The 27956-nt window shown below is 42.6% G+C and overlaps 1 protein-coding gene across 1 annotated transcript in view; it reads left to right on the forward strand.

The window, feature by feature from the left end:
* Window positions 1-9377: 9377 nt before the first annotated feature.
* The window catches only part of KCNK2 (potassium two pore domain channel subfamily K member 2), a 142781-nt gene continuing 124202 nt past the window's right edge, over window positions 9378-27956 (forward strand). Inside the window, exons 1-2 of the mRNA XM_028121578.1 lie at window positions 9378-9423; window positions 12393-12703. Coding sequence (XP_027977379.1) covers window positions 9378-9423; window positions 12393-12703 — 357 coding nt within the window. The remainder of the gene's footprint in view (window positions 9424-12392; window positions 12704-27956) is intronic.

The following is a 27956-nucleotide window of genomic DNA, read 5'->3' on the forward strand; positions in this document are numbered from 1 at the left end:
ACCAAGGATTGCCAGCAAATACCAGAATGTAGAAGCAGCCAGGAAGGATTCTCCCCTAGATCTGTCAGAGACAGCAGGGCCCTAACGATATCTTGATTTCTGACTTCTAGCCTCTGGAAGAGATCAAGATTTCTGATGTTTCTAGTCACCCAAGTTTTTGGTACTTGGTTACAGCAGCCCAAGGACACTAATATAGGCAGTAACAAAGTAATGACTTAAACAAGTGGCTTAATAACAATGGTGACCAGGATAATGAGGAGAATGTACATGTGGAGATGGGCTGATCTTCTTAGGAGCTTATGGGGCCTTTTTTGAGGAAGGTGTGTTTCAGCTGAGGTCTGAAAGACAAGCAGAAATTATTTTCTAGTAGTGAGGGAAACAGGTACAGTCTGGGCTGGAAGGACTGATGTGTGTGAAGGCTTTAAGGAAAGGAAAGGGGGAGGGTATTCAAGAAACTGGAACCCCAGCTGTTGGCTAAACCAGGGAGAGGAAATTGCAGATCCTGGCGATGGGCCCTATATAGTAGGGTGCATTGACTCACTAACTATGTGACTTCGGGGAAGTTATTTTAGTTTCTCCAGGGGTAATAAGAGTAGCTACTTCCTACAGTTAGTATGAGGATTAAATGAGATAAGTGAAACAGTCTTAAAACAATGGCTGGTACATGTGCCCTGATAGATATTACTTATTGTTACCATCCCTGCTGTTCTTGTTACCATTATTATTGACAGGACCAAGGGTATTCGGGACCCTGAGATTCCCTTAGCATATGGGTCTCTATCCTGAAAGCAATGGGAAGCTAGTGTATGCTTTTAATCAGGGCTTCAACTTCACCAGATTTTATTTTGACGAGACCTACCTGGCTGCAGTGTGTAGAGAATGGATGGGAGATATGGAGATGAAGCCACTGGCAAAAGGTCCTGGGGTTAGGGGTGGTATGGTGGCAGTCTTGCCAGGATCACTTTGTGGATTTGGAGAGATCGACACAACCACCTTAACAATTTTTTTTAATTCTATCAAAAGTTACTTTCTTCTTTGTTTTACAGCTTTCTTATAGAATAAACACATCCTGGATTTGTTAATCTCAATTCTGCCATAAACTTAGTAGACGGCCATGAGCAAGCCTTGTATGTGCTCATTTAATCACAGATACCAAAAGGTATAAAGGAAAGCTAAATTCTTAAAATCTCCATACGGTGAAATTAAGATCTTTGGTTATTGAACACATTAAAAAATATCTTTAGGAGATTCCAAATACTGACATTCTCTATTTGCTTTTTATTGCCTTTATGTCTTTGACTTCATTTTAGAACAAATTGATTTGTTCTTCACACACAAAAAGATGATTTGTTCTTCACTGCTGTCAGAATTTGTGATCTCAGGCGAAGGCAAAATGCTGGGCTGGCAAATGTTCACAGCAAATATAAGTTTTAAATAAAACACACTGGGTGTGCTGCAAATTCATTAGGTAATGAAAGCCATCAAGAAAAATTGAAAATGCTCTAGTTCTCTCTGGATTTATGGCTGATTTTAATAAAAAGTATCACATTTGATGTAGTTTGCCTAATATTGGCACACTTAAACAAAATTATCTAAAAAATTCATTGTTGGTGGAAGATTTACCTGTGATGCCAGGGGTGGAGAGTGTTAAAGTCTAGATACCTATCAGCTAAATGTTCATTTCCAACTGATAGCTTGATACTCAGCTTTGCAAGGGGAAAGAAAATCTAGAGCAAAATTTCCTCTTCGTAAACTCAGTAAATTCTAATGTGTTCTGAATTTATTCTATGATAAGAGAGTACCATTTTATAAGGCTTTCTTCACTTAGCAATGCCCTTATTCAGTATCTTATTCCCAGTTGAGCAAAATTATATATCAGGATTAGCTTATATTTAATAATTAACACTGGTGAGGACACATGATTAAAGCACTGATGTTTATATACAAAAGATGGGTGTATCGACTTACATGAGTTTTCAAAACTAAAAAGAAATCACACAGAACTAAGAATTACCATTATAAAAGAGATTCTTGTTTACATGACGAAATCTTACCTTTCTTCCTATTTTTTGTGCACACGTGTTTATTTTAAAGTAAGCACATATACAGGGCGCCTGGGTGGCTCAGTCTTTAAGCGTCTGCCTTCAGCTCAGGTCGTGGTCCCAGGGTCCTGGAATCGAGCCCCGCATCAGGCTCCCTGCTCGGCGGGAAGCCTGCTTCTCCCTCTCCCACTCCCCCTGCTTGTGTTCCCTCCCTCGCTGTGTCTCTCTCTGTCAAATAAATAAATAAAATCTTAAAAAAAAAAAAGTAAGCACATATACAAACCCACGAAAATATTGCTGAGTGTTATATATTTTAGAGTGACTTATTTCCACAAAATGAACATCCTGATTTTGATGAATTTTGCAAAGTTTTAGGGGGAAAAATGACTTTTTTTTTCACTTTTCAGAGTGAGGCACTTTAATCTGAAATCCTCACAGCAACTCAATGATGTTTTGCTGAATAGACACGGACTTGGTTCCATGAATGTCATTCTTTCCTTATTTTAACTCCACGATTACAAAGATCTGGTATATCTTCTTTGCTCCCATATATCCCCAAACACTAGAACAATGCCCTCTGGCACACAGATGGTACTAAATAAATAAATAAATCACTGAATGAGTGAATAAGTGCATTTTTTGTACCATTTCTGGTACCATAAATGGCATAAAACATATAGGTGGTACTGCAGAAGGAAAGAACTTTTAAACTGCACACCTTTGAGAATGAGGATGAATGGTGATATGTGCCCATGCCTTGCCATGATTTGTCAACTAAATCATGAGCTGTCATCTAGCCCAGTTTCTTACCACTGCAGAGACGGCCTCTGTGACTGTGAGCTACCAGAGCAGAGTGAACCCAAATCCTGCTTTTTGCCCAGGACGCTCAACGTGTGCTCCGAGGACTAGCAGCTTCAACATCACCTGCAGTTTGTTCTTCGTGCCAGTTCTCAGGCCCCACCCCAGATGTGATGCATCAAACACTTTGAGGGTGGACTCAGCAACCTGTGTCTTCCAAGCACTCCAGAGGATTCTTATGCGTGCTCAGGTTCAAGATCCGCTGCTCTAAAAATCCTTTGCTATTCTTCCAATGACGTACAACTTACCTTCTAATTAATACATTCTAGTACTTCAGATGAATACATTTGACCTTTGAGGAATTGTCTTCTTAGTATAATTTGCATAGCTCAGGTCTGACAGACACTTTATAAGCTCACTTCGAATTTAACCCTTAGGAGTTATACTATTATCTGTTGCCACTTAGCAAGTCACCCCAAAACTTCGCAGCTAAAAATAGGAAACATTTAGGCTCTCCCAGGTTTTGCGGGTCAAGAATCTCAGAGGAACTTACTTGAGTGGTTCTGGCTCAGGGTCTCGTAAGAGGCTGTACCCAGGTGCTGTCTAGGACTACAGTCATCTCATGGCTTGACTGGGGAAGGACCTCTTCCAAGCTCACTTACTTGGCTGTTGGAAGACCTCAGGAGATGCACTTCCAGGCTCACATGGGTCTCTCCTCAGGGCTGCCTTATCACATGGCAGCTGGCTTCCACCAGAGGGAGAGATCCCAAGAGAGAATAAGAGGGAGTGCACGGTTTTTTAATAACCTTATCTTGGAAGGAACATGTAATATATTCTGTTCATTAGCAGCCCACAGTCAAGAGGAGGGTAAAACAGGGGGGCATGACTACAAAGAGGCAGGAATCACTGGGGGTCAACTTAGAGACTTCCATATAGGTAAATTATTCCTCAGTTTCTCCAATTCCTTGCACTGCAATGTTTCAATTAGGACTCTTGATTTTTAGTGTCAGAAGTCTCAACACAAACTGGCTTATACAAAAAGAAAAAGTGTGTGCCTTATGGTGCAGTTCGGGATAGAGGATCCCTCAAACAATGTCACCTGGACCTGGTCATCTTGGTTTTGTTTCCTCTGTATTGGCTCCATTCTCTGGTACCTTCTCCTCTCTTATTGGATTAATAAGCTGCAAGGCTTATGGGTTCAAGGTCAGTGGGATAGTGTGAAAGTCTCTTCTCTCAGAAACCATGGCATAAAATTCGTCGGCTGAGTGGATCACAGGCTCATGCCTGAATCAGCAGAAAGGCTGAGGAATCATGACTGTATTGGCTGAGACCCAGGACACACACTGTACCCACAAGGAGGATGAGCCCCACAGGAAACACAGCAGCTACGAGAGGGGGAGGAAAGTGCCCTCAGGAGGGACTGCATCACGCAGACATTGCCCTCAAGTAGTCTACATAGTTGTCTCCTCCGAGTTTGTAGTGAACTAGAACCTCTTGGAAAATGCCCACCCTCTCCCTCATCATCCGCTCCCCACACCAGTGGATCATAGAGCCCTCTTGATCTACTGCCACCGCTCATCTTCTCCCTTCCCCTTCCAGCCCAGGAATCTCTCACCTGGCCTAAAGCAAAAACATCTGAATTTGTTTCCCACATGCTTACATTTTTATTCGCCCTCTGTCTGTTCTCCATGTAGTCACCAGAGTGTTTTTTCTTTCTTCTTCTTTTTTTTTTTATGCCACCTGATGAGGTTAGTGCTCTGCCGAAAATTTGTCAAAGTCCCATTAATGAAAATCCAAGTGCCATATGACCTGGACTCTGCCTGCCTCTGTAACTTGATCACTGTCTACCACCAGTCCTCTCTCTCTGAGCTCCCCAAATTCTAATTGCCATGCTTCTGCCCGCCCCGGTCTCTCTACATCTCCTCCTTCTCCTGAGGAAGCTCTTCCCTTACACTGTGGCTCTCCCTCTCCACCCCTGCTCTCCACACTCCCCAACTTCAGGGACCAACTATAATGTCACTTTTTTAGACAGGCCTCCCCTGACCCTCCAAAATTAGATACTCTCATAGTACCCTGTACCTTCTCTTTATTGCATTTACCAGAATTTTAATTTTAGGCTTGTTGAGCATCTTCCCTCTCTAGAGCAGAAGCTTAATGAAGGCAGCGACTTTGCTATGTCCACAGGGCTCCTGTTTGGCAGCTAGTAGGCATTCAATAAATATTTGATGGATTTGATTCATTCTTCCTTTTCTCAGATCTATGCAATGATGTGAACCAGAAGATTAAATAAATGGCAGGAGTTACCATAGAGTTGAAATTTGTTGGTGGTCGGCCTTGGCCTAGTTCATGGGGTTAAGTCAGTCACAGGAGAGAATAAAATTCTCTTGAAGACTTAACAATGATAAAGCCATTTATGTGATCTTACTTTATTTCTTAGGAGAATCTCTTCTGAGTTCAGTATATTCTCCCTATTTTGTAGATGAGGAAACTGATGGTCAGAGAGATAAAGGGACTCCCTCAAACTCACATGGTTCACAAATGGTAGAGTTAGGACACCCACGGAGGTCATTTGGACTCCAAAATTACAAGTCTGTTTGGAATTATGGGAAGGACAGTGGCATTTTTTTTTTGTAACTATGAGTAGGCCAAGGTCAAAAAGCAAAATAAACATAAAAGTGAAGTCCTATAGATTTCATGCTTCTAGTTGGAGCCGAACAACAACTCTGAAAGCACCGGGAATGAAGAGAGTATAAAATTTGGGGGAACTCAATCTTTTTATCACATATTTCAGGTTTTCCTGTCCACTGAAGTAAAATGAAGGGGTGTTGAATTGTCCGGCAGCATGGAAGAAATCAAGTCTACCTAGTCTTTCTATTACACTTTTGATGGGATTTATATGTGTTAAGAAATGCAGGCATAAAATTAAATAGGATAAACCATCCCCTTTCCTTATTTCTCCAGCTTCAATGATACACGAACTAGCCCACTTCCTTTTTTCCCTCTTCCTTCAAACACAGCGAGTAATTATGTGTTTGGCACAAGAAGGTTCTTAAAGCGGTAGGAGTATTTAACTGAGGGGGCTGTAGGGGCCGCAGTGGAAAGCAGGGCTCAAGTCAGTGTGGAGACTGGTTTCTTGGTTCTTTCAAGTTATTTGTGAGGCTGAGGCTGGCTTGTTGGAGCGATTCCTACCTATGTTACAATTTGGAAGTTTTCTTTTGATCTTATTTTAACGTCTCTATAAAGTAAATCTGGGCTCCCCTCCCCCACACATATATGCGCCTAATGAGAGAATAACGCAAGGGGGATGATGGAAAACAACTACTGCAGATACACCGATGGAGAAAAGGAGGGAAAAAGACAATTCAGCATTTGGGATTGGCGGTGAGTCCTCCATCCCATGAGTCTGGGAAAGGGGAACACTATGCAGGGCTTAACTCTGAGTTAATCCCCTACTGTAGTAAGCATGAGCCAGTTTGACAGAGGACCAGTGCCTGGCAAGGTGTGGTTAAATTTGCAAAAGACTGAGAAAGAACAAGAAAGAATCACCAAGTTGTTAAACGAAAGGAGGGAAGTTAACAAACAAGCGAAACTCAAAGTGTTTGGGACACTGAATGTGGAGAACAAAGCACCTGTGATAGGGTAGAAATGATTCTGAAGGTGGTAAGTTCATTTCATGTCCTACATACGCTGGATGCCCTGGTTCCAAATACCTGGAGAGGCAAGGAGAATGATGTCCACATCCACACTTTCATTCAGATGTTTAACACCTGTTTAGTACCAGGCATTGGTAATTGTGGATACTCTGGCGAACAGAGAGATATGGCTTATGCCCTCATGAGCTTACAGTGTAGTCAGAAGCAGCACAACACAATGTGACAAGTGCAAAAATAGAAGCCCGAGTTGCCTGGGAAGCAAACAGCAAGACACCTGACTAGCTAGGATTCGGGAGAAACTTCCAGACTGCTGGAAGATCTGAAGGACAATATCTGTGATGATTCGTTTTAGGTGGCTTGGCTACAGTACCTAGTTATTTGGTTAAACGCTTATCTAGGTGTTGCTGTGAAGGTATTTTGTACATGTGGTTGCAATCCATAATCAGTTGACTTGAAGGAAAGATTACCTTTGATGATGTGGGTAAGGCCTCATATAATCAGGAAGGTCTTATGAGCAAAAACTGAGGTTTCCAGAAAAGAAGAAATTCGAGACAGAAGCATCAACTCTTGCCTGAGTTTCCAGCCTGCTAGAACTGCCCTAGGAATTTCAGATGGACTTGCCAGCCCCCATGACAGCGTCAGCCAATTCCTTAAAATAAATCTTTTGCACACACTACATACATGCCCTATCGGTTCTCTTTCTCTAGAGAACCTACTAATACAATGTCTTAGACATGTAAAGCTGGGGGGGAAGGTGTGTGAGGGAGGATGAATGTACCCAGAAAGGCCTGGAATGAAAAAGAGAAGCCAGATCAGGAAGCAAATTATATGTCACCTAGAGAGTTTGAAAAGGTTTTTAGTGAGAGGATCAGATTCACATTTCAGAAAGGACATCCGATTATATTGAGAGCAGAAGTGGAGAAAAACATGTTTCTGTTCCAGCAGGAAGGAATTCCTAATAAGGAAGACATTTTTAATAGGAGAAAGAGGTGCTGAGTCTTTTCTGGAATTTAAAAAATGATTTGGCATTTTTAAGCATTGATGGCCACAATTCTGCAAAAGGCTTTTAACGTCCTTTTTGCCATCAAGAGTGTTTCTGCTCTGCCCGACCTCCTTAAGATCTATAGCTTTCACTAGTTTCTCACATCTACAGTTTTCATCAGGAAGTTCTCCTTGGAGCTGGCAAAATACTTCAAGTTGGCCCAGCAGCCTTTCTGGAAGATAAACTCTCTAACACAGCGGTGGAGGTGGGAGGGTGGAGGTCAGCGGGGTATTCCCGCAGCGAAAGCGAGAAGGAAGGGAGAGTTTACACTCGGGCTGAAGTTCCGCTACATCACGTGTGTGGCGAGGGGACTAACCTATTTCAGCTGCAGCCTGGACTCGGCGCGCTCTCTTCCCCTGCTCTGCGGGTTCGGTGCCCGCACCCCTGCAGCCAAGCGTTCAGCTGCCCCCGCGCGGCAGTCTCCGAGTCTGGGCGGGGTCTGGCATCCGCCAAGCTGGGATCTTGAAACCGAGGTGTGCCGGAGCGCAGGGTTCAGACTGATGTCCCAGGTCTCCTACTCCGCTGCTCGGCCGAGAACATCCGCAACCCCTGACCCAGCAAAGAGGTCTTGCCCTGAGAGCCTTCCGATTTTTCTTCCATTCCCTCTGCAACCCTAGATGTCTTCTGCACCCTAGCTCCCGGTGCGTTCCCCATCCTTTCTGGTTTGGAACCTTCTGTTGATCAGAGCTCGTTGCCCAGGTCAAGCACCCCAGGAGGTGGGATGTGGTGGGGGTTGCTGGTGACTCGACAACACTTCCCCAGGCGTAGACTGCAAGAGGCCAGCAGCCCCCTTACCGACCCCACTCCGGGGGTCTCAGGGTGCCAATGGGGTTAGTTCTCTGTACAACCCTGGGTGGGTGGAGGGTGGGCAAGGGGAGCGGAAGATGCCCACGTGCAGGGGTCCTGGGACCCGCGCCCTAGAGCATAGTCCCGCACCCCGCCCTGGAAGGAGATAGGTTGGAGCTCTGTCTGTGCACCAGATAGTGAGAATGGGCATGTGGGGAAGGGGCAGTGCTAGTGGAAGGGGCTGAGGGAGAAGAGGCAGCAGGTGAGCCCCAGGGCAGTGCCCCCAGGCGAGGGGGCAGGGGCGACGCCGGCGCGGGTTGGGCTAGGAGGGGGTGCGGAGAGGCGAGCCCAGGCGGGGAGACGGAGGGTGGGAGGGCGGAGGAGGCGAGGGGGAGGGAGTTCCGAAAGGAGGGAAAGGAGCAGGCGAGGGACGAGAGCAAGCGAGCCTGGCAGGGAGAGCGGCGGAGGGCGGCCGAGCTGTGGGCAGCAGGGCGCCCCGCTCGCCGAGCCCGTGCCACACCCCCCGCCCCCCGGGGCCGGAGGGCTTTGCCGGGGGAGACACACAAAGACATGAGAAGAGGGGCAGAGCGAGGCTCGCGCACAAAGACGCCGGGGCGCACGGCCGCTCGGGCTGCACCGACCGCCCCCGCGCCGCGCCGCGCCGGGGACCCGCCAGCGCGGAACCCGGGGCGGAGCGCGCGGCGGCGGCGGCGGCTGCTGGCTGGCGCGGGACCCGGGTCGCCCGCGCTCTCCGGGTGACCCGGGCCCGGCCGCAGGCGCGTGCGGGGGTGGCGGCGCCCGCGCCCAACTTGGCCTCGGCCTCGCCCTCTGCCCAGCCCGCCGGTGTCCCCTCCTTCCCGCGATTTCGTTTCTCACGCTCCCCCACCCCCTCCCGCGTCCAGCCCCGCTCTCCCCACCTTGTAAAACAAAGCCGGGGAAAATGCCTGCCCGTGCAGCTCGGAGCGCGCAGCCCGACTCTGAATAAGAAGTGAGTACAATGGCGTGTTTGTAAAAGCAAGTCCGTCTTTTTCAAACATTTTGAATGCTGCATGCCTCATGCTTCCCAGCGCCTCGCGGGAGAGACCCGGCTATAGAGCAGGAGGTGAGACCCCCGGGTGATCCCCCCCCCCCGGAAACCTCCCGCCCAGCTCTTTCCCGCCCCTGCCTGGACTGGGAGGGCTGCAAATGCCCCGCTGGCAGCAAGCGGACGTCCTCCACCTTCGTTTCCCGTCCAAGGTGTTGGGTCATAATCTGGGTTTGGAGGCAGACCGATGCCTGGCTCCTCTCTGCTGGTTGCTGCTCCCGCCTCTCCCGCTGGTGCCTGGGGCTTTTGCATCTGCCTCGGGTGTGGGTCTGGGACACCTTGGGGGAGTTTCCGAAGGAGGAGGAGGGTCAGCCCTTGGGAGCAGCCGACAGGCAGGACGCGTGGTGACCCTGGTCACACTTGTTGCCCATTGCGTGGTGGGACAGGCAGTGGTGCTGAAAAACTCATTTCTCTTGCTGTGGAGTCAGCTGTGGCCCGGAGCGTGGAAGGCATACCTGCGGGAGGCTGGGAGACTGGGATTAAGAGGAGACTGTGATGTGCTGGAGGTAGAGGAGGGAGGTAGTGATGGTGAGGACAGTGTGTGCAAGGGACGACTCTTTGATTCCTTGTTCTGAGGAGCGTCTCTGCCTGATCATACATCAAACGACGTGGAGATGGAAACACAGAGAGAAAAGGCTGTTTTTTATTTTGATATTTTACCAATTGCTGTCCATTCTGTCTGCCAAATGTGCATACACACACACACACACACACTTATATATACATTTCTGCTAATTAAAAAATAAGGGAATAGCTTAAAAGAATTAAACTTCATCAGGAAATGTATTAGCTTAAGACACATACACACAGTCTTTTAAAAACGTATCTGTCCCTTTTCCCCCAAAGCCTATAATTATAAGGTGTTAGTGTGGCATTGGGATTTAGGATTGGGATTTGGATGCATCAAGGTGAACAGTCTTGGTGTTTTCCACTTCTACAGACTAGAAACCCCTCATGTGAAAAACCAGAAATATGAGAGCACAGAGAATTGGAAAGGAAAGGCTTGGAAAGCTTCCTTCAGAGAGATAATGTGGATTTCCTGTTATTTTTATTCCAAAGATGGATTAATTTTAGATTATGACCTTTATTTTTCACCCAAGACACACTAAGAAGCGTGGCGGTGGGGTGTCGTAGCTAACCAGCAGATGACAGTGATATCAGCTGTTATCAGCATGTCTATTAAAAAAAGTTTTTCTAATTAAAACAGTAAAACACCCAGTGCTAATTCTGAGCAAAGTTGCTGTTATAACTATGACATGACAAAGGTGTCTATTGGTTTGTGGCTTTATTCTGAACAGGTGACTGTATCAGGAGGGAAACGGGTACATACCTGTATCCAGCAGGTTCAACCACTGGAGATTGCTGAAAGGAGCGATTCAGTCTCTATGTGGAATCTCTACCTGGAGCCCTGGGTACAGTTACTTCCTTGGCGCTCTGACTTCATCTCTTCAAAGTCAGAGCCATTCAGGGTTTTTGCTGGTTGGAGGAGCCCTCTGTTATCGGCTACCATTGTACAACACTACTTAGGTCTAGGGCTTCAAATAGCTTTGTTTGCAAAGCTTCTTTGTGATGGGCAACTGATGATTTGTTTTCTGAACTCAAACGGCGGTAGTCCTACATTGAACTCACAGTGGTAGTCAGGAGGGCAGGGTTTCTAACCCTGTGAAAACTGACACTTTCCGTTCTCTTTTTATCCTCGAGTAATTTCAGTTCCTGTAGGGTATTTGGGTGCAATTCCATAGGGATTTCTCACTTACCTAAAAGTGTCTTTTAGGTTAGGTTATTACTATATCAAACCGGTATTATATATACCAGAGTAATTTTACTTACATCTGTAACAATTGTGGACTCTAAATTCATTGTTCTGGTTGAGTTGGTGGGTTTTTTTTAAAGTCCCCCTGGTTTTGTTTTGTTTTGTTTTGTTTTTTTTCTGGCTATTCTGTTAACCTTTTTGTTTCAGTGTTGCCTTTCCAATCATTCTGTAGTAGATGGCTTATTTTCCCCTTAGCACGTAGAAGTCTAGTATCTTCGCATTTTCTAAAAAGAAATCCATTAATGATATTTTTGAACAGTTGGGATAAATAATAAATGGATTTACAGTCACCTCAGAGTATATGGGAATTTGTAAGAGAACACATAAATCCACTCTAATGGAGCAATTAGCTTTGTACAGAACATGGAGGGTCTGAGGTGGAAGATGAGGTTTTACGTTTTTTTCTTGGTAATGTTCACTGTTGAAATGGAGGGAACTTGTCATATCTTGGCTGCACCTAGGATGGTGCCAGAAAAGGTAGCAATACTTTTGTTTTCTCAAGATGTCAGAGATTGTATAACAAGATCGAGAGAATGTTTAATCATGAACCACTTTAGAGGCTAGGCAAAGAGAAATGATTGGGCAATTGAGTGGTTTACTTACCATCATGTTTTACCAGAAAATGACTAATGTTTTACTTTGAGCAACAATGTTTGGATCCCAAATTCGCTTATAATGCCATCCCTTTATTACAATGAAATTTTCCATAAAAATAAAGACTATTCCTTATGTTGGTTGCTTGTGGTATAGAGGGTTAAGTTCTTGAGAACAGGAATCATCCGTGAACCTTCATGAGTATTCATGAGTTAGTACTATCAACTCTTAGGAGTTCAGTCTTTGTTGAGTAGCACGGCGAACAGATGTAAAATTAAAAATTAATTAACAAGACCTCAGGCATTCTTTTATTATTTTTTTTAAGTTTCTTGGTCCACCTCCTGTTCTCTTCCTCCCATCCGGAACCCCAATAGCAGCAGAGAGCTGAGACCCAGCCCCTTTTCCTTGAACCTATGTATGAAGTCCTGGAAGCGATGTAGTGGGAGCGCTCTAGTTGGTTCCAGACCGTCCACCAGGAGAGCAGTGGAGTTCAGTCTGCCTTTGCTCAGCCCCTAAAGAAACCCAGCCGTTACCCCCTCTACTCTTCTCCAACCTAACGTTCATTCTCTGTTGTTGTCAGTGGCGGCACCTGACTTGCTGGATCCTAAATCTGCCGCTCAGAACTCCAAACCGAGGCTCTCGTTTTCCACGAAACCCACAGTGCTTGCTTCCCGGGTGGAGAGTGACACGACCATTAATGTTATGAAATGGAAGACGGTCTCCACGATTTTCCTGGTGGTGGTCCTCTATCTGATCATCGGAGCCACCGTGTTCAAAGCCTTGGAGCAGCCTCATGAGATTTCCCAGAGGACCACCATTGTGATCCAGAAGCAAACATTCATTTCCCAACACTCCTGTGTCAATTCGACTGAGCTGGACGAACTCATCCAGGTAATAATGGCACAGAGGAGTTGTTACCCTGCTTCCTCTCTGGGGAAAGAAAGTAACAGCAGGAGGAGGCTACCTGTAGCACAGTGGCGGGCCTAATGGGGCCCAATTCCACTTTCTCTTTAGCATCGACTTGTCTCCTTTCTGTACTTCTTCCCTCTTTTCTTACTTTTTCTCTCTTTTCTTCTCCCTTCTCCTTCATTCCTCCCTCCTTCTGCTCCTTCTGTGCCATTGTCTCCCTCGTTTGTCTTGCCCTCTCTTAGAACTGCCAGTGGACCCCCATGGGGATGGGGTTGCCTCGCCGGAGGCTTTTGTGGTCAGATTCTCATTGCCAACTGAGAAACATTGCCGTGGCAAGTGAGAGGAAGCTCTAAGGCAGAAAAGTGCTTTAATCATGCCAGGGGCCATCATAAGATAGAAGAGATGAGTTTATGGTGTGACCCTCTTGAGATGGGTACCCCTCCTGGTTAACAAGTTGTAGCTCACCTCTTTAACCTAGTCAGAGTATAACTCTGATAACTGCCTTTTAGGCTCCTAGAGAAATGATGCATCCTTGCTTCTCTAAACCCTAACTAAAAGCAATTTACTATTACACAGAAAAATGCAGTTTTTGAATTTTAAAAAATAATTTCGTTTTCAGGCACTCTGTCATGGCAGAATGGTGTTCTTAAGGAAAGTACTTTGTTATAAAAGTTAATCACAAAATGATTTAAACGTTTCAGTTAGGCTCCTTGGAGATGGCTCTATTTTTACTGTAGATTTCTTTTACATAAAACAATTCAGTGGTCAAATCAAGAGTCTGGTCAGAAGGAAGCCCTAGAATGTTCTTTCCAGGAGAGATCTATCTGACTGGTTGTGGGAAATATTTTAATTGTATAGATACTCCTTTTCCTGTAGGACCTACTTTTCTTAACTGGTGTAAGTTGGATTGGACTGAAAATGATCTGAGTCGTCTGAACATGTTCTTCCTCATCTTATATTTGGTTTGACATCATTTGAATGAGTTGGAATAGTAGATTGAGGGAGGAAATTCTTACTGGTTTTAATCCAGTCTCCTATTCAAAGACCTTTTCTCTCTTATTTCCCTTTTGCCATGGATACCCCACAGGCTACCTCTGCCCTTCATGCCTCTTTCTATTTGTAGACTACACATACAAGTTCTCATTCAAGTTTTACTGAAAGCTGTCAAACATAGTATTCGCTCACCCTTATTTAGCTCTTACTATATTCAGATACTTCTGCCTCTCAACTATTTGACTTACATTTTGAAAATACTCCTCAGATACTTATATCCTGAATTCTCTATTATTTTTAGATGATGGCAATATTTTCAGTATTGACAGTGAACATGCCAACAGATGTCGTTGTCCCAGCTCCCGCATTGCCTGTTTCTACACAAGATCACTTTCACTTCACTCTTGTCTCTGTGCCACAGAGTTCTAAGAGGTACTAAAAAATCTTAAAGAATTCCCGTTTCCCTAGGGTTTTAAAAGAGGAGCTCTAGGTTGTCCTGGAGGTAGCATCAGATAGGATCTGTTTTAAACTCCAGTTGAGCACTTTTCTAGAGGTGTCATCCTGAACAAGTACCTTGGCTCTCTAAGCCTTCAGTGATCTCTCTGGAATGTCGAAAGAATATCTACCAAACAGGGTTGCTGTGACGAGTAAAGAGATAATCCCTATAAAGCATTTAGGATGTCACAAAGGGTTAGGTTTGCTTGCTGTTGTTTGTATTCGCGCCCTTCCCCCCCACGCCCGCCCCATCCCTTTATTGGGCTGAAGTATCCGATTCAGGCAGTTCCATTCTTCGCATCTGAAGCAGTGTGGTGGGTTCCGGGCAGGGGGGAAAATGCCTGGAATTTCGGGACAATGCTGGAGGAAACCCGGTGTGAATTTGGAAAAGGGTCTCACTGTTCTGTACTACCTTGATTTATTCATAACTGTGAAAATAACTTGAAGGTCATGGCAGGTAGAGATAATCTGGAGGTGGAGACTGATCATTTTTGCTCTGTTGTTTTTGGAATGGATACAGACAGAGCTCAACAATGACCTAATCTTTTTCTTTCCACCCCACAGAGGAATCTCTTTTAGCTTTATTAATATTCACTGCTGATGAGAATCCTTGCTTTTTAAAAATCTCAAGTATTTTTGTGTTTATTCAGAAGTCTGTTATTGTCATATCACTCATCTTTAGAACCCCGTGGCTTTAATAAATTATTTTATTCTCTTTGAATAAAGTTTCTTCTGATAAAAGAAATGTTTATAATGGCATGGCTTCCAGGATCAAGATCAGTATTTAAATAGGGAGGAAGGCAAATGAGCCAGTAAACTTATATTAGAATTACGTATCATTCATATGATTCTCGTAAATTTCCACGTGTTCTTCTCACATTTATTTGCCCATTTAATCATCCCTTAAAACTTCATGAGTAGGTATATTAGGCAGTAATATCACAGCATTAAGGATTAGGGAGCTAACACCCAGCAGTCCCAGTGACTTATGCCAGACAGCATTATGAGGATGAGAGTTCAGGTGTTCAGACCCTTGATCTGCTATTATTCCCAGGAGTCTTGGCTGGGTTTAGCATTTTTCAGTGCTAAGAGGGGAGTTAGAAGTTCAGTCCTAGTGTTGGTGGAGAAGGACTTCTGGATTCCTTTTATGACGAGCAGGGAAGGAGGAAGAAATGTGTAGTCAGACTGTAAGGTCAGGTACAGTTAATCTAATTTGGCCTCAGGCCCCAGGTTATTAAATACACTTCTGGATGGGTTATGGTCACCTCATAACAAGCTGTGCTTGCATCACAGGGTAGGGTAGGTGAGGGAGGGGATAGAAGAGAACAGAGCTTTGACGCTCCTGGGAGCAGTTGCTTCTTGTGCTACCTGGTCCTAGCTGTGCTTTCCCTCTGAGTGCTGTCTTGACATCGGCCATCCAAGGCAAGATAGAGGATTGAGGAGGGGGCAGAGCTATCAAGACAAAGGAATCTGAAGGGCTAAAGTATTTTGAACACTTTGATTTTCAACATCCATTACATTTAAGTTAGTGTGATGTCAGTACAGAAAAACATGGTAACACTGAGGTTTCAAGAGTCATGAATACCATTAACCATAGCCAACATTTAATGAGCACTGACTATGTACAAGGCACTGTTCTAAGCGTTTACGTGTATTGTCTCATTTAATTCTCAAGTAACCATAGGCGGTAAATGCCTTATTAACTGCATTTAAGTTAGGTGCAAACTGAGGCAGAAGGAGCTTAATTTTCCAAGAGAACGAAGTGCTAGAGTGCAAGTTTAAATAACTTAGGTTATTTAAACCTAAGTAGACAGACTCCAAAGCTTATGCTCTTAGCTCCTGTATTACTGCCTCTAAAAAAAATTAATAAACATGAAGTTTGCTGTAAAGTTTCCTGTTATTCCATGTATTAGAGTGGAATAAATATCCAATTACAGTCCTCTGTACATAGTGATGTATATTATATGACCTATCTCTTCCTCCCTGTAAGAATGGGGAGTATATAACCTGAGGGTTTTTTTAATGGTGTTTTTTTGTTTCTTTGTTTGTTTTGTTTTGTTTTTTGAGAGAGAGAGAGAGAGTATGTGTGCACAGGCAAGGGTTGGGGGGAGGGATGGGAGTGGGAGAGGGAGACAGAACCCCAGGCAGGCTCCGCACTCAGTGCAGAGCCCAGTGCTGGGCTCAAGCTCATAACCCTGAGATTATGACCGGAGCTGAATTCAAGAGTCTGATGCTTAACTGACGGAGCCACCCAGGTGCCCCTATAACCTGGGTTTTAATATTCTTTCTGGAGAACACTTCCTGGTTTTCTCCTCTTTGAATGTGGTAAACCAGTAGAGAGGCATGATTACGTTGGATATGGCTGGTTGTCAATCTAATCACTTCCAGATTTGCTGAATCAGTTCTGCGATTAAAAAGCTAGAGCAAAATCTATGATCTGTACATTGATAATAATTATTTTCTCATTTGAGCCCCACAACCCCTGTAAGGTAGGTAGGGAAGGTATTCTGTCTGTTTTGGGGTGAAAAAATGGACACATTTGTATGAGGTCATGTGGTCTTGGGTCTGGATTTTTGGACCCCTCCTCCTGAGGGGATTATATTCTCTTTGTGCTGTTCCTTCTTCTCAGTTTGGTTTTTACTTCTTCGTTCAGTGGCATTTGTTGAGCACGTCCAATGTGTTGACCGTCATACTGGGTATTGGGGCAAGTAAAACGATCAGAAAAAACATCTTCAGGTACTCCCCTCCTTCAAAGTCAAGTGGAGGAGACCATCGTAAACACAGCCACAGAGGCACCTGGGTGGCTCAGTCGGTTAAGCTTCTGCCTTCAGCTCAGGTCATGATCTCAGGGTCCTGGGATCGAGCCCTTCATCGGGCTCCCTGCACCCCTACCCCCTGTTCATGCTTTCTCTCTCTCTTTCTCAAATAAATAAAATCTTTAAAAAAAAAAAAAAACACAGCTACTTGAAGTTCTTAGAGATTGGAGCTAGACTACTGAGGAAGAAATGAACCACTCAACGAGAGATAGGAAGACACAGAGAGGAGGTAAAAGGGAAACTGGATGTTAAGTGTGGAATCAGAGTATTTGGTGGTGGGAGAGGCAAGGGGATCAGCAGATTTTCTAGGCAGAAGGAGCATGATGTGCTCCAGTAACTGAATTATCTAGATTGAGAAGCGGGGGCATCAGCAAGTTTAACAAAGGAGAACAGGGTCTCCTGTACCCATACCAGGGATGTGGGCTTTCTCCTGAGCCTGTTCTCCACCTGGGGTAGATATACCATTGGGGCATTTGGTTGTTTTCCAGGGGATACCTGGAGCTGCATGCCTTCCTAGAATGCCAGTGAACTTTCAGAACAAAAGCGAAAACATTGTTTCATATTAATTATATAATCATTCATTCATCCAAAAATATGTATTGAATTCCTGCTATGTGCATTGTCCCAGGCACAGAAATATGGTGGAGAATAAAACACAAAAGTTCTTGCCCTTGGGGAGGTTCCTTCCATCCTGCTGAGGGAAGACAGTATGTTAGATAGTGATAAGTCTCAGGAAAAAAAATAAAGCAGTAAAAAAGGGTAGGAAATGTTGGGTGGTATTGGTGATTAATTTTACATAAGGTCACTGGGGAAGCATCACCGATAAGGCAACTTTTTTTTTAAATTTTATTTTACTATGTTATGTTAGTCTCCATACATTACATCATTAGTTTTTGATGTAGTGTTCCATGATTCATTGTTTTCGTATAACACCCAGTGCTCCATGCAGAACGTGCCCTCCTTAATATCCATCACTGGACTAACCCATCCCCCCACCCCCCTCCTCTCTAGAACCCTCAGTTTGTTTCTCAGAGTCCACAGTCTCTCATGGTTCGTCTCCCCCTCCGAGTCCCCGCCCCATTTTTCCCTTCCTTCTCCTAATGTCCTCCAAGCTATCCTTATGGTCCACAAATAAGTGAAACCATATGATCATTGACTTTCTCTGCTTGACTTATTTCACTTAGCATAATCTCCTCCAGTCCCATCCATGTTGATGTAAAAGCTGGGTATTCATCCTTTCTGATGGCTGAGTAATAGTCCATTGTATAGATGGACCACATCTTCTTTATCCATTCGTCTGTTGAAGGGCATCTGGGCTCTTTCCACAGTTTGGCTATTGTGGACATTGCTGCTGTGAACATTGGGGTGCATGTGGCCCTTCTTTTCACTACATCTGTGTCTTTGGGGTAAATACCCAGGAGTGCAATTGCTGGGTCATAGGGTAGCTCTATATTTAATTTTTTGAGGCACCTCCACACTGTTTTCCAAAGTGGCTGTACCAACTTGCATTCCCACCAACAGTGTAAGAGGGTTCCCCTTTCTCCACAACCTCTCCAACATTTATTGTTTCTTGCCCTGTCAGTTTTTGCCATTCTAACTGGTATAAGGTGGTATCGCAATGTAGTTTTGATTTGAATTTCCCTGATGGCTAATGATGATGAACAAAAAATAAGTCAAAAAATGGGCAGAAGACATGAACAGACACTTCTCTGAAGATGACATACAAATGGCTAACAGACACATGATAAGGCGACTTTTGAGTAGAGGGAGTGAGGAAAGTAGCCGGGTGGCTGTCTGGGGAACAACACTCAGGCAGAGAGAGATCCACAGTAGAGAGGCTCTCCCTGAAGAGAGAGCGCCCCTGGCAGGGACGGGAACAGCAAGGATGCTAGGAGGGAGTGGTACAAGATGATATCAGGCAGGTAACGAGGGCCAAGTCCCGTAGGGCCTTGTAAGTTATAATATGGAGTTGGCTTTCTGGTGCAGATGAGTGCCCTGCGCTGGCTTGTTTCCCCAGGATCACTCTGGCTGCTGAGTTGAGGAGGGACTGCTGCTGGCCACAGACAGAAACAGGGGGAACTGTTATTTGGCTGTTATGACAATCCTGGTGATATGATAGATGAGGGGGACTTGAACCAAGGTGGTGGCAGTGGGAGCTATGAGACATGGTCAGATTCTGGGTATATTTTAGAAGGAGAGCCAATGGGATTTACCAGTGGACAAGATTGCAGGGCAAGGGTGAGGAGTCAAAGAAAAATACCAGAAGTTTTGTCCTGAGCAACTAGAAGAATACAGTTCCCACTTTCCTGACATGAGGAAGAGGAGAGGAGGCACTGGTGAGGGGAAGATGTCAGGCTTTTAGTGTTGGGCATTGCATTAAGAGTGGCAGTTAGACAGGGTTCAGTTATTGAGCGAGATTCACAGGATCCAAAAATAAGAGGAGCTCCAGATCTCCATTGCAGGAAAATGATAAACAGCACCCAATAAAGATGTGCACCAAAGGCAAAGTTTGCATCAGAGCCAAGGCCTCCCTCTGCCAGGCCATGCCAGGACATACTTCTCTCTTTGATCAGAGCCACCCACATGTTCATGGGATACCTCGGAACCAGGGAGCCCGAGATGACCTCTTGGTTGGGATCTTTGCTACCCTGCTGGTCACAAAGGCATGTTCCTGCCAAGTAGCCAGCCTCAGTGGCAGAGCTTTCTGAGAGTCTCACCAAGACCAGGTGCAAATCCCCCATCATGCTGTTATCGATAAACAATGTGACAAGCTGGTCCTAACCTTGCAGACACTCTACCAGCCATGGTTATAAAACAACACTCTGGGTCAACATGTCTCACGATTTTACCAGGGGGACAGTTCCGTGCAGGGACTTCAGGAAAACAGCCTTGGCAAATTCCAGCCAGCACAGCCATGTTAAATTGGAGATGCCAATAACCTGTCCAGAAAACTTCTAAAAGGGCTTTCTTTTCTTATCAGTGCCTTTACTCTTCTTGTCCTTTGGATTAATCTCTGGAAAAAGCACTGCAGCTAACAGAATGTGTAAACTTCTTGGATGTGTGACAACATAGTAGGTTGGATTCTTTTAGCAGATTATTTAGGAGCCATTTAAAAGACCGGCTCTAATGGTGGTGATTATTCAGGAATGCTGTCTTGAGAATTACAAGAGGGGCTTCTGTATCAAGGGAGCTACAGAAGTCTTAAGAAAGCTTTGTCCATTTCTAGTTTCCCAAGGCCTCTCCCACGTGCTACTGTCGTAGCGAACAAACATGTTTGCCTCCCCTTCCTGTCCACATGTTCATGCTATCTTGACTTGCAGAATGTTGTATATAAGTACATCAAATAACAATTGAAATATTTTCATACACTGTTTCCTAACTACACTTAGGTTTTTATAATAAAACATTTAAGTAGCTTGTCAGGAGATGATTTTATCTCCAAAGGCTTTATGAAGATTAACTAGTTAATATTGGTAAAAAGAAAGAAAGAAAGAAAAGTGCTATGTGAGTATTATATATTAATAAAATATTACTCAAACTGATGTGATTAAAAAGCAATATTACTTAAAAACATTGGAGAGGGAGACAAACCATGAGAGACTGTGGACTCTGAAAAACAAACTGAGGGTTCTAGAGGGGAGGGGGCTGGGAAGATGAGTTAGCCTGGTGATGGGTATTAAAGAGGGCACTTATTGAGTGGAGCACTGGGTGTTATATACAAACAATGAATCATGGAACACTACATCAAAAAAATAATTAAAAAAAACAATGGCTAGAACATTATTTGAGGGCTGGAATGGTTATTTGAGAATGAGAGAAAGTACTATCCATATGCATTGGAAGACACTGAAGAGTATTTTTTGACTGAGGATTTATTTAGTCTAAGCTAAAAACAGGATGCAAATGTAAAGCTCAAATACTATTAGAGAGAAATTTGACCAGTATAGATCTGTTAATAGCTATTAGGATGATGGCTTTGAAATTCTTAGAACATGTTTATATTTAATCATAGATTTGTACTTTACACTTTAAGATATATTGTTTAATTCCCACATCTCTTAGATATATATTTTTATAGTTCACACTTGTAAAATGTTCAGCAAGAGACAAAATGGCACCTTGATCAGATTCTTTCTTTTGACTCCATCTCCAGTGCCTTCCTCATAGACAGGAATGTGTGCAACACAATGTCTAATGGTAATAGCTAGCCAATAAATTTTTAGTCCAAGTCTGCATCTTTCTAGAAGTACTGCCATATACATTCCCTCTCGTTTGGTCGGGAAACACGTTAGGCTTCATCCTCTCCCTTTTGCAGGTAAATAAACTGAGGCACAGAATGTTTAACCCAAGTCCCTCGTAGCCTTTTTAGCTTGAGATGCTCCAAGTGGTACAGCAAGCATTAAGATAGCAGAGCTGCTGTTCAGGTGACTCTAGAGCTTGTTTCCCCTGTACCAAAAGACTTCTCTAGAAACTACATCATTTTGTTGTGTTTTCTCAACCTGGGCTCCTCTCGTATTCCTACCAAGCAAATCAGATTTCCAACCCCTGCGCCTAGGATGCACTCTCTGCATTTTGAGTTGCTAGTGCATCTTTTTGCTCTGGGCTCCTACTAGCAAAGGTCAGCAATGGAAGGCCCAGCAGGTCTGTGGTTGTGAGTGCAAAGTATGTAGTCATGGAAAACTAGAGCCCAATAAGGAGGCCCCAAATGAGCAACTAAAATATTATGCTTAAACTTGTATGGCGGGGCGCTAGTCGTGCTGAGGCATGAACAGGTGATGTAAATCAGGGAAGGCGATTTCAAGCTGGAGAATTCTTACCTGGAAGGAAGAGATGGATCAAGGTGGAAAGAGGAGGAGCAAAGGGAAATAGTCGCAGGGACACAACAAGTTAACATTCTTCTTGTAGGATTACAAGAGTTTTTACCCCCTTCTTGCTTTCTGACATTCACAAAGTAACAAAAGTGTCCTGTACAAAATCCAAGTAATATAAGAAGGTACAAAGAAAAAAGCAAGTATCTGAAATCCTTCTACCTAGAGTTGGCCAAGACCTCTCGTGTGTGTGTGTGTGTGTGTGTGTGTGTGTGTGTACACACACATACAGACATACATATTTCCACACAGAATTTTATATGCATGGGATCACGTATGCGTGTCATTTTACCAGCTCCATTTTTTGCTTAGTGTTGTGTAGGGGATGCTTTGGGAATATTTCAAGTCTTGACTTTAGATATTGTTTAAATATCCACATAGTTTAGGTAATATCCTTATCAGTAGGAGAATTAAATGATATTTTTAAATCTCTTTCAGCTATTTCTCTGCCCTTTATTTTTATGAACATTTGAATACCTTGGCTGGGTCAAGAACAGTAGACAGTAGTTCATCTAGCTCAGTATTTCTGCCCTTAACTATGCTACCAAGGGACATTTGAAAACAGTACCAGAGTTCCCTTTATAAAACCAGCTTTAGAAGGGATGACTGTACCCTGAGTATCATGACATTATGAAAAATCTGGCATGGATCTAATATTCATAAACTTACTTCTCTGGACTGTTTGAATTTGACCACATTTCAGTGTGTGCCTTCTCTTGATATGTGTCCTACATGCTTCTCAATAAAGTTTCTCTTTTCATTTGACCTTTCATAAAATTACATCCTTTATAAAGTTTTAGGCCATTTGCCTGGTGAATTTTGTGAACTAAGTCACTTAATTCCCTTCTAAAGATAGCGACATTATCTTTCTTATTTTTATCCCCTACCACATGTAGAATTCATTCTCATTCAGCTCCTTAGGCATTGATAATCTGCAATGATGTGTGTCTTGGGTCTCTGCTTTCTTAATAGTCTTGTTTTGTAATCTCTTCCGTAGCACTTAGAGCGGCCCCTTGATTATTTTACTTATCTTTTTTTGAACTGCTTTCTGCTCAGTTAAAACTTTGATAAGTGTCGATTTGAGCTGTGGGCAGTATTCCAGAAGAGGAGGGATCATACTTTTGCACAAGAGTGGCTTTCTGTTTTAATTCTTTCTTTTTCCTTTTCTTCCCCCCTGTTTTATTTCTCTTACCTCTCTGGTGGTGTCTGGTGTTTTCTGTGTTGGCGTTGTTGGATACTGTCCTCCGGCAGAGTTCCAGGGACTCCAGAAGCTTCTTCTAGGTTATTGAAAACACTATTTGAAAAGGGGAGCCTGGTTTATTTTTCTCCCAAATCCATTAGTTTTCACTTAATGAGGATGAATCTCAACCCTCATTTGTACTTTGTATGCCTTTTCACCCTTGCGAGGTTTTAAAAATTTAATTGAACATTGGGCATTTCACAATCTTCAGGATCATGATGATATTCCCACACTTTTTAGTGTTAAAACGTTGCATAATAAATACCTAGATTTACATCGATCCCTTCAAATATATATTTATTTAACATACATTTTTAAAAACCGTTAAAACCTTTTTTTTTAAAGATTTTATTTAGAGAGAGAGAGTACATGCAAGCAGGGGGAGGGGCAAGGCAAGAGGAGAGAAAAAAATCTCCAGCAAACTCCACGCTGAGCCTGGAGCCTGACTCGTGGCTTGATCCTACAACCCTGAGATGTCCTGAGCTAAAAGCAAGAGTCGGACACTTAATTGACTAAGCCACCCAGGTGCCCCTGTAACCAAGCATTTTTATATAATGGATCAATTTTTATCAGTCTTCAGTATATAATCTTTTTATGATTACTTAACATTTTGTGAATTCATTTTTCTTATGTTCTTATGTACCCCCCATACAATACCTATTTGGTATAACGTACTTTCTCTATGCAGAATGGCTGTATTTTCCCCCTGTAATCAGTTAGCTTGCATGTGTATTCAGAAGTGTCCTTTATTGCTTTCATTTCATATTGCCTTTAGTTTTTCTCAGGAAACTACAGTTTAATTAGAATTTATTGTTATATATGATAGAGCTCTAATTAGCACTTCAGTCTATAATAATGTTGAGTAAAAATGCCAATATTTGAAGACTGTTATGTTAAAAAGTATATATTCCTTTTAGGGGTATCTAAGGAATTTCCCAGTTGCTTGTGAAGTATAATGTGTTCTCTGGTGCTGAAGCAGTGAAGTGAGCTTTGAGAAATAAGCAAAGCAATGCACATCAGGACTGTGAAAAAGGAAAAGAATCTCCGTAGACACCATCACATGATCACATGGCTTACATTGATGCACACTGCAGGGAAAAGAGCCTTTAACTCTTAAATTTTCTATTTTTAGGGTCCCAGCATAGTTTTTTGACTATTGTAAAGTTCCTTTTTTACAGTTATGCATCTGTTCTTATTTTGCTAAAACTCACTTAGAGGAATATGGGGATTCATCAGAAACTCATAATTGCTAAAACAAGACGTGTTCCTCTTGAACAAATGAAAAAGTCTCCCTTCCTGTCACTATTATTCATATACTATAGAGGTTGGTTAGAAAAGATTTGATCTAAGTGACAGATACAATGGAATGAATTCCTCTTTCCTTGGATATGAAATGCTTTCAGCACCAGGGTGATATTAATGGTACCAGGGAAGTGGATTCTGAAATTTATAGGTGAAAAGGCACTCATTTGTGTCCATTTAGATATTTTGGTGTTAACCCTGAGAGCAGAGATACCTCACTTCTCCTCCAGATTCGAAGGGGAGTTCTCAGGGAGGTGTTCTGTTAACCCAAGAGTCATGCTGTGGATCTGTGGTGCTGTATGTGTTCCCATCAGGGTGACAGTGTGGTTAGGATTCACTAACAGATTTCCAAGCAGGGCAAGTCCATATAGACTAGAAAAGAGAAGCAGAGTTATTACATGGATTTAGAGTTCTTATATTTTATTTTGCATGGGGAATAAAGGGAAGGTCTTATTTTCCTAAAAACGGCCATGGAAATGCTTACAAAGTAGGATCTTTAATGGGCAGCATACTTTCATACAGCAGCATCTCATATGATCAGGCCCTTGGTGTTTCTTAAGCAAAGAAACTAGTGACTATGGCAGATGTCTTCTTACCCTTGACGTTAAAGCTTGCTTTGGAGATTGTGTTTCTTTTAGGTAAAATAAAATTTACAGTGTTAATTGCGTAACAGTCCATAAGAGAATTTAAATATTCCTGGGTGAATAAAATAAAATTTTGTACAACAAACGTACATTTAATCATGCGACAAAATAGCTTATCATTCATACAAGAAAAAAAGAGAATCGATCTATGACATAGTTTTCTGAATCTGATTTTTTTTTTTTTGGACATTTGGCCACACACTGAACATTCTGAGTTCTTTTTCTGAATCCTCCTCACTCAGAAATATTTTTGTATTCACCTATCATGTTCAGATAACATATTAGTGCTTGTAGAGACCTGAGGTAAGACAGTTGGTGGGAAGGTCTATTCCTCTAAAGGAAGAAGTAGTTAAAATGCACATTCATTCATTTATTCATTCTGTATGTAATATGTTTTGAAAGAAATCTTTTCAAGCAGGGGGTATAATCCACACAGATTATGACACAGCAGGACTGACAAGAGTCGTATTTTCATGAAGCTGCTATGCTAGTGTTAGTAACTACAAACAAAGAAACACCTGAACAACATAATTTCAGACAGTGCAGATGTTCTGAAGACTAAACATTGGCCTCATGAGACAGAATGATGAAGCGGGGCTCCTCTAGAATGGCTGTGTTCAGATGAGCTTTCTCTTGGAGAGGGGATATTCGGGTTGAAGTCTGAATGAGGGAGAGTTAGTCATGTGAAGATCTTTAGGGGTGCGTGGAAGTGTTCCAGGAAGAGAAGGCAGCAAATGCAGAGGTGAGAGTATTCTTGGTGTGTTCTAGGGCCCATGCAAACACTGGTATGGTTAGGACATCATTAGTGATGTGAGGGAAGCAGGCCAGAACCTTGTAGGTTTGATAAGCAGTCTAGGTTTTATGTGCAATGGGAGATCAACAAATAGAAAATTTTAGAAGGAAACAGGGAATGTCATATTTGTGCTAGGTCAATAGTCTGGTGACTTGGTAGGGAGATGAGAGCAAATAAAAATAAAAAGATCAGTTGAAGACATTTTAATGAAAGTTGATTTTTGGAAAGAATCTTAAAGAGGTAGCCTGAGAGGGGACAGACAGGGTTTGGGCTAGTAGGAGAAGACTCTTCTCTCTTCTCAACTTTCAGGAAGAGGTACCTAAGGGTGATGAACCAGGTAATGTGTGTACTTTTGGGGAAGATAAAGAGAGAAGGGAGGTGGTTGGTTGAGGGTTCTGAAGGTGATACTAGAGGTTCAATTCAATATGTCTAAGATTCCTTGAGAAGAAGATAATTTTAATGAGCACAGATAATTGCTAGATGAATCTTTTGCATGGGTTCTGTGTTGCAGAAACTCTTTATTATATTTTAATTTTTTCAAAATTCTCTTTTAGGATAGAAGATTTTTTATTTTACTATCTTTTAAAATTTATTTTTTTAATTTAAACCCTTCCATAACCTGATTGATATTTTCAGGCATGTTACAGCTTACATGTGACTATAAATGATTGGATAATTACTTTTCCCTTAATAAATATAGATTTTCCCTTTTATTCTTTGCTTAACAAGTTCCAAAGCTTCACACGCAATGTTTTCATTTCTGGAAGATGTTTTATCAGACGATGACATTTGGCTCTTGCTTTGAGCTGGCCTGAAAATCTATTTCATGGGGCTAGTTTTAAATGATTTGGTTTAATTAAAATTGTCAATAATCTTATTTTATAATAATATCATTCTTGAGGCATATTTTTCTTAGATGCTGTACTGTGCTGTTATGCAAAAAGTATTTTTTAATAGGACAGGAACTCCTGCCTTATTTTCCATTACTCAGCACCTCACGACCTTATTATTTCTTGATCCGCAGAGAGTTTGTGTGTATGTTTGGGTGTTTGCATTTGTGTTTCATTCATGTGATTCTTTCCTGATGCAGGATTACATTGTTTCAGGTAGCTCTTGATAGGGACCTAAATGAGATTCCCTTCTTCTTGAGGGAGAAGAAAAAAGATAAGTTACTCTCATCTATAGGATGAGATATGAGTCTTAGAGTCTAAAAGAAAATGTGAAGAAGAAGCACAAGGGGTAAATGTATCTAAAAGGGAGGGAGTTATAAAAAGCATCAGCAAAATTTTATCATAATGCATTTTGAATTGTTTGCATATAACATTTTAAGGAATACACTCACTGAATTTAGAACGTGGAATCTACAGTACCTATTGCTTTGTCAAACTCTGTTATTTCAGAACTAAGAAAACAAACTATTAAATCATTTTCCTAAGAGTGTACTACTAGTTAGTGAAAGAGCAACCACTGGGTCCATGACTTCTAGTTCACCAAACTTGTCCCTTCCGCCAGTTTCTCTTTGTTTCCCTCACTCTTGTAAATATCAGCATGTTGCTAAGATCAGGGCTGCTATTCTAATATTTTTTATTTTGTTGAAGTAAGTGATCAAGATATTTTATTCTTTGCCCTCTGGAGCTGCACTTTGCCTACAGTCTGTGGACCCACAGAGATATGACTCATGCTTCTGTATTTATCACCTCAGGTTTCCTGCTACCATTGCTTCGCTGCCTCTTAATTCATGAATGGAAATCTCAGAATTTTAAAATTAGGGAAATCCTGAATCTGGAGGAAAATGAAAGTGAGCAGTGTCCTCATGAAACTTCTGGCCACCAAAGTTGCCAGATGAAGTTATACATGGGTTTTTCAAGATTAAGCCTTTCAATGAAAGGGTGATAAACCAAAATGCGTTAGGAAAAGAGAAGCAAAATAACTGAGACTTTTTTAAAATTTTGTCTGATAAATGAATGGAAATTCCAGGAATTCTACCCGTTAAATGAATATTTATTGAATTCTTACTGTTGCATACCTGACCCTGTATTAGACTATGGGTTTTTTCTCCCCTCTCAAAATTATATTTTATAATA

The sequence above is a fragment of the Eumetopias jubatus genome, unplaced genomic scaffold (assembly GCF_037043125.1).
Source record: "Eumetopias jubatus isolate StellerSeaLion01/CBP00866 unplaced genomic scaffold, mEumJub1_p1.0 scaffold_12, whole genome shotgun sequence".
Lineage (NCBI taxonomy): Eukaryota > Metazoa > Chordata > Mammalia > Carnivora > Otariidae > Eumetopias > Eumetopias jubatus.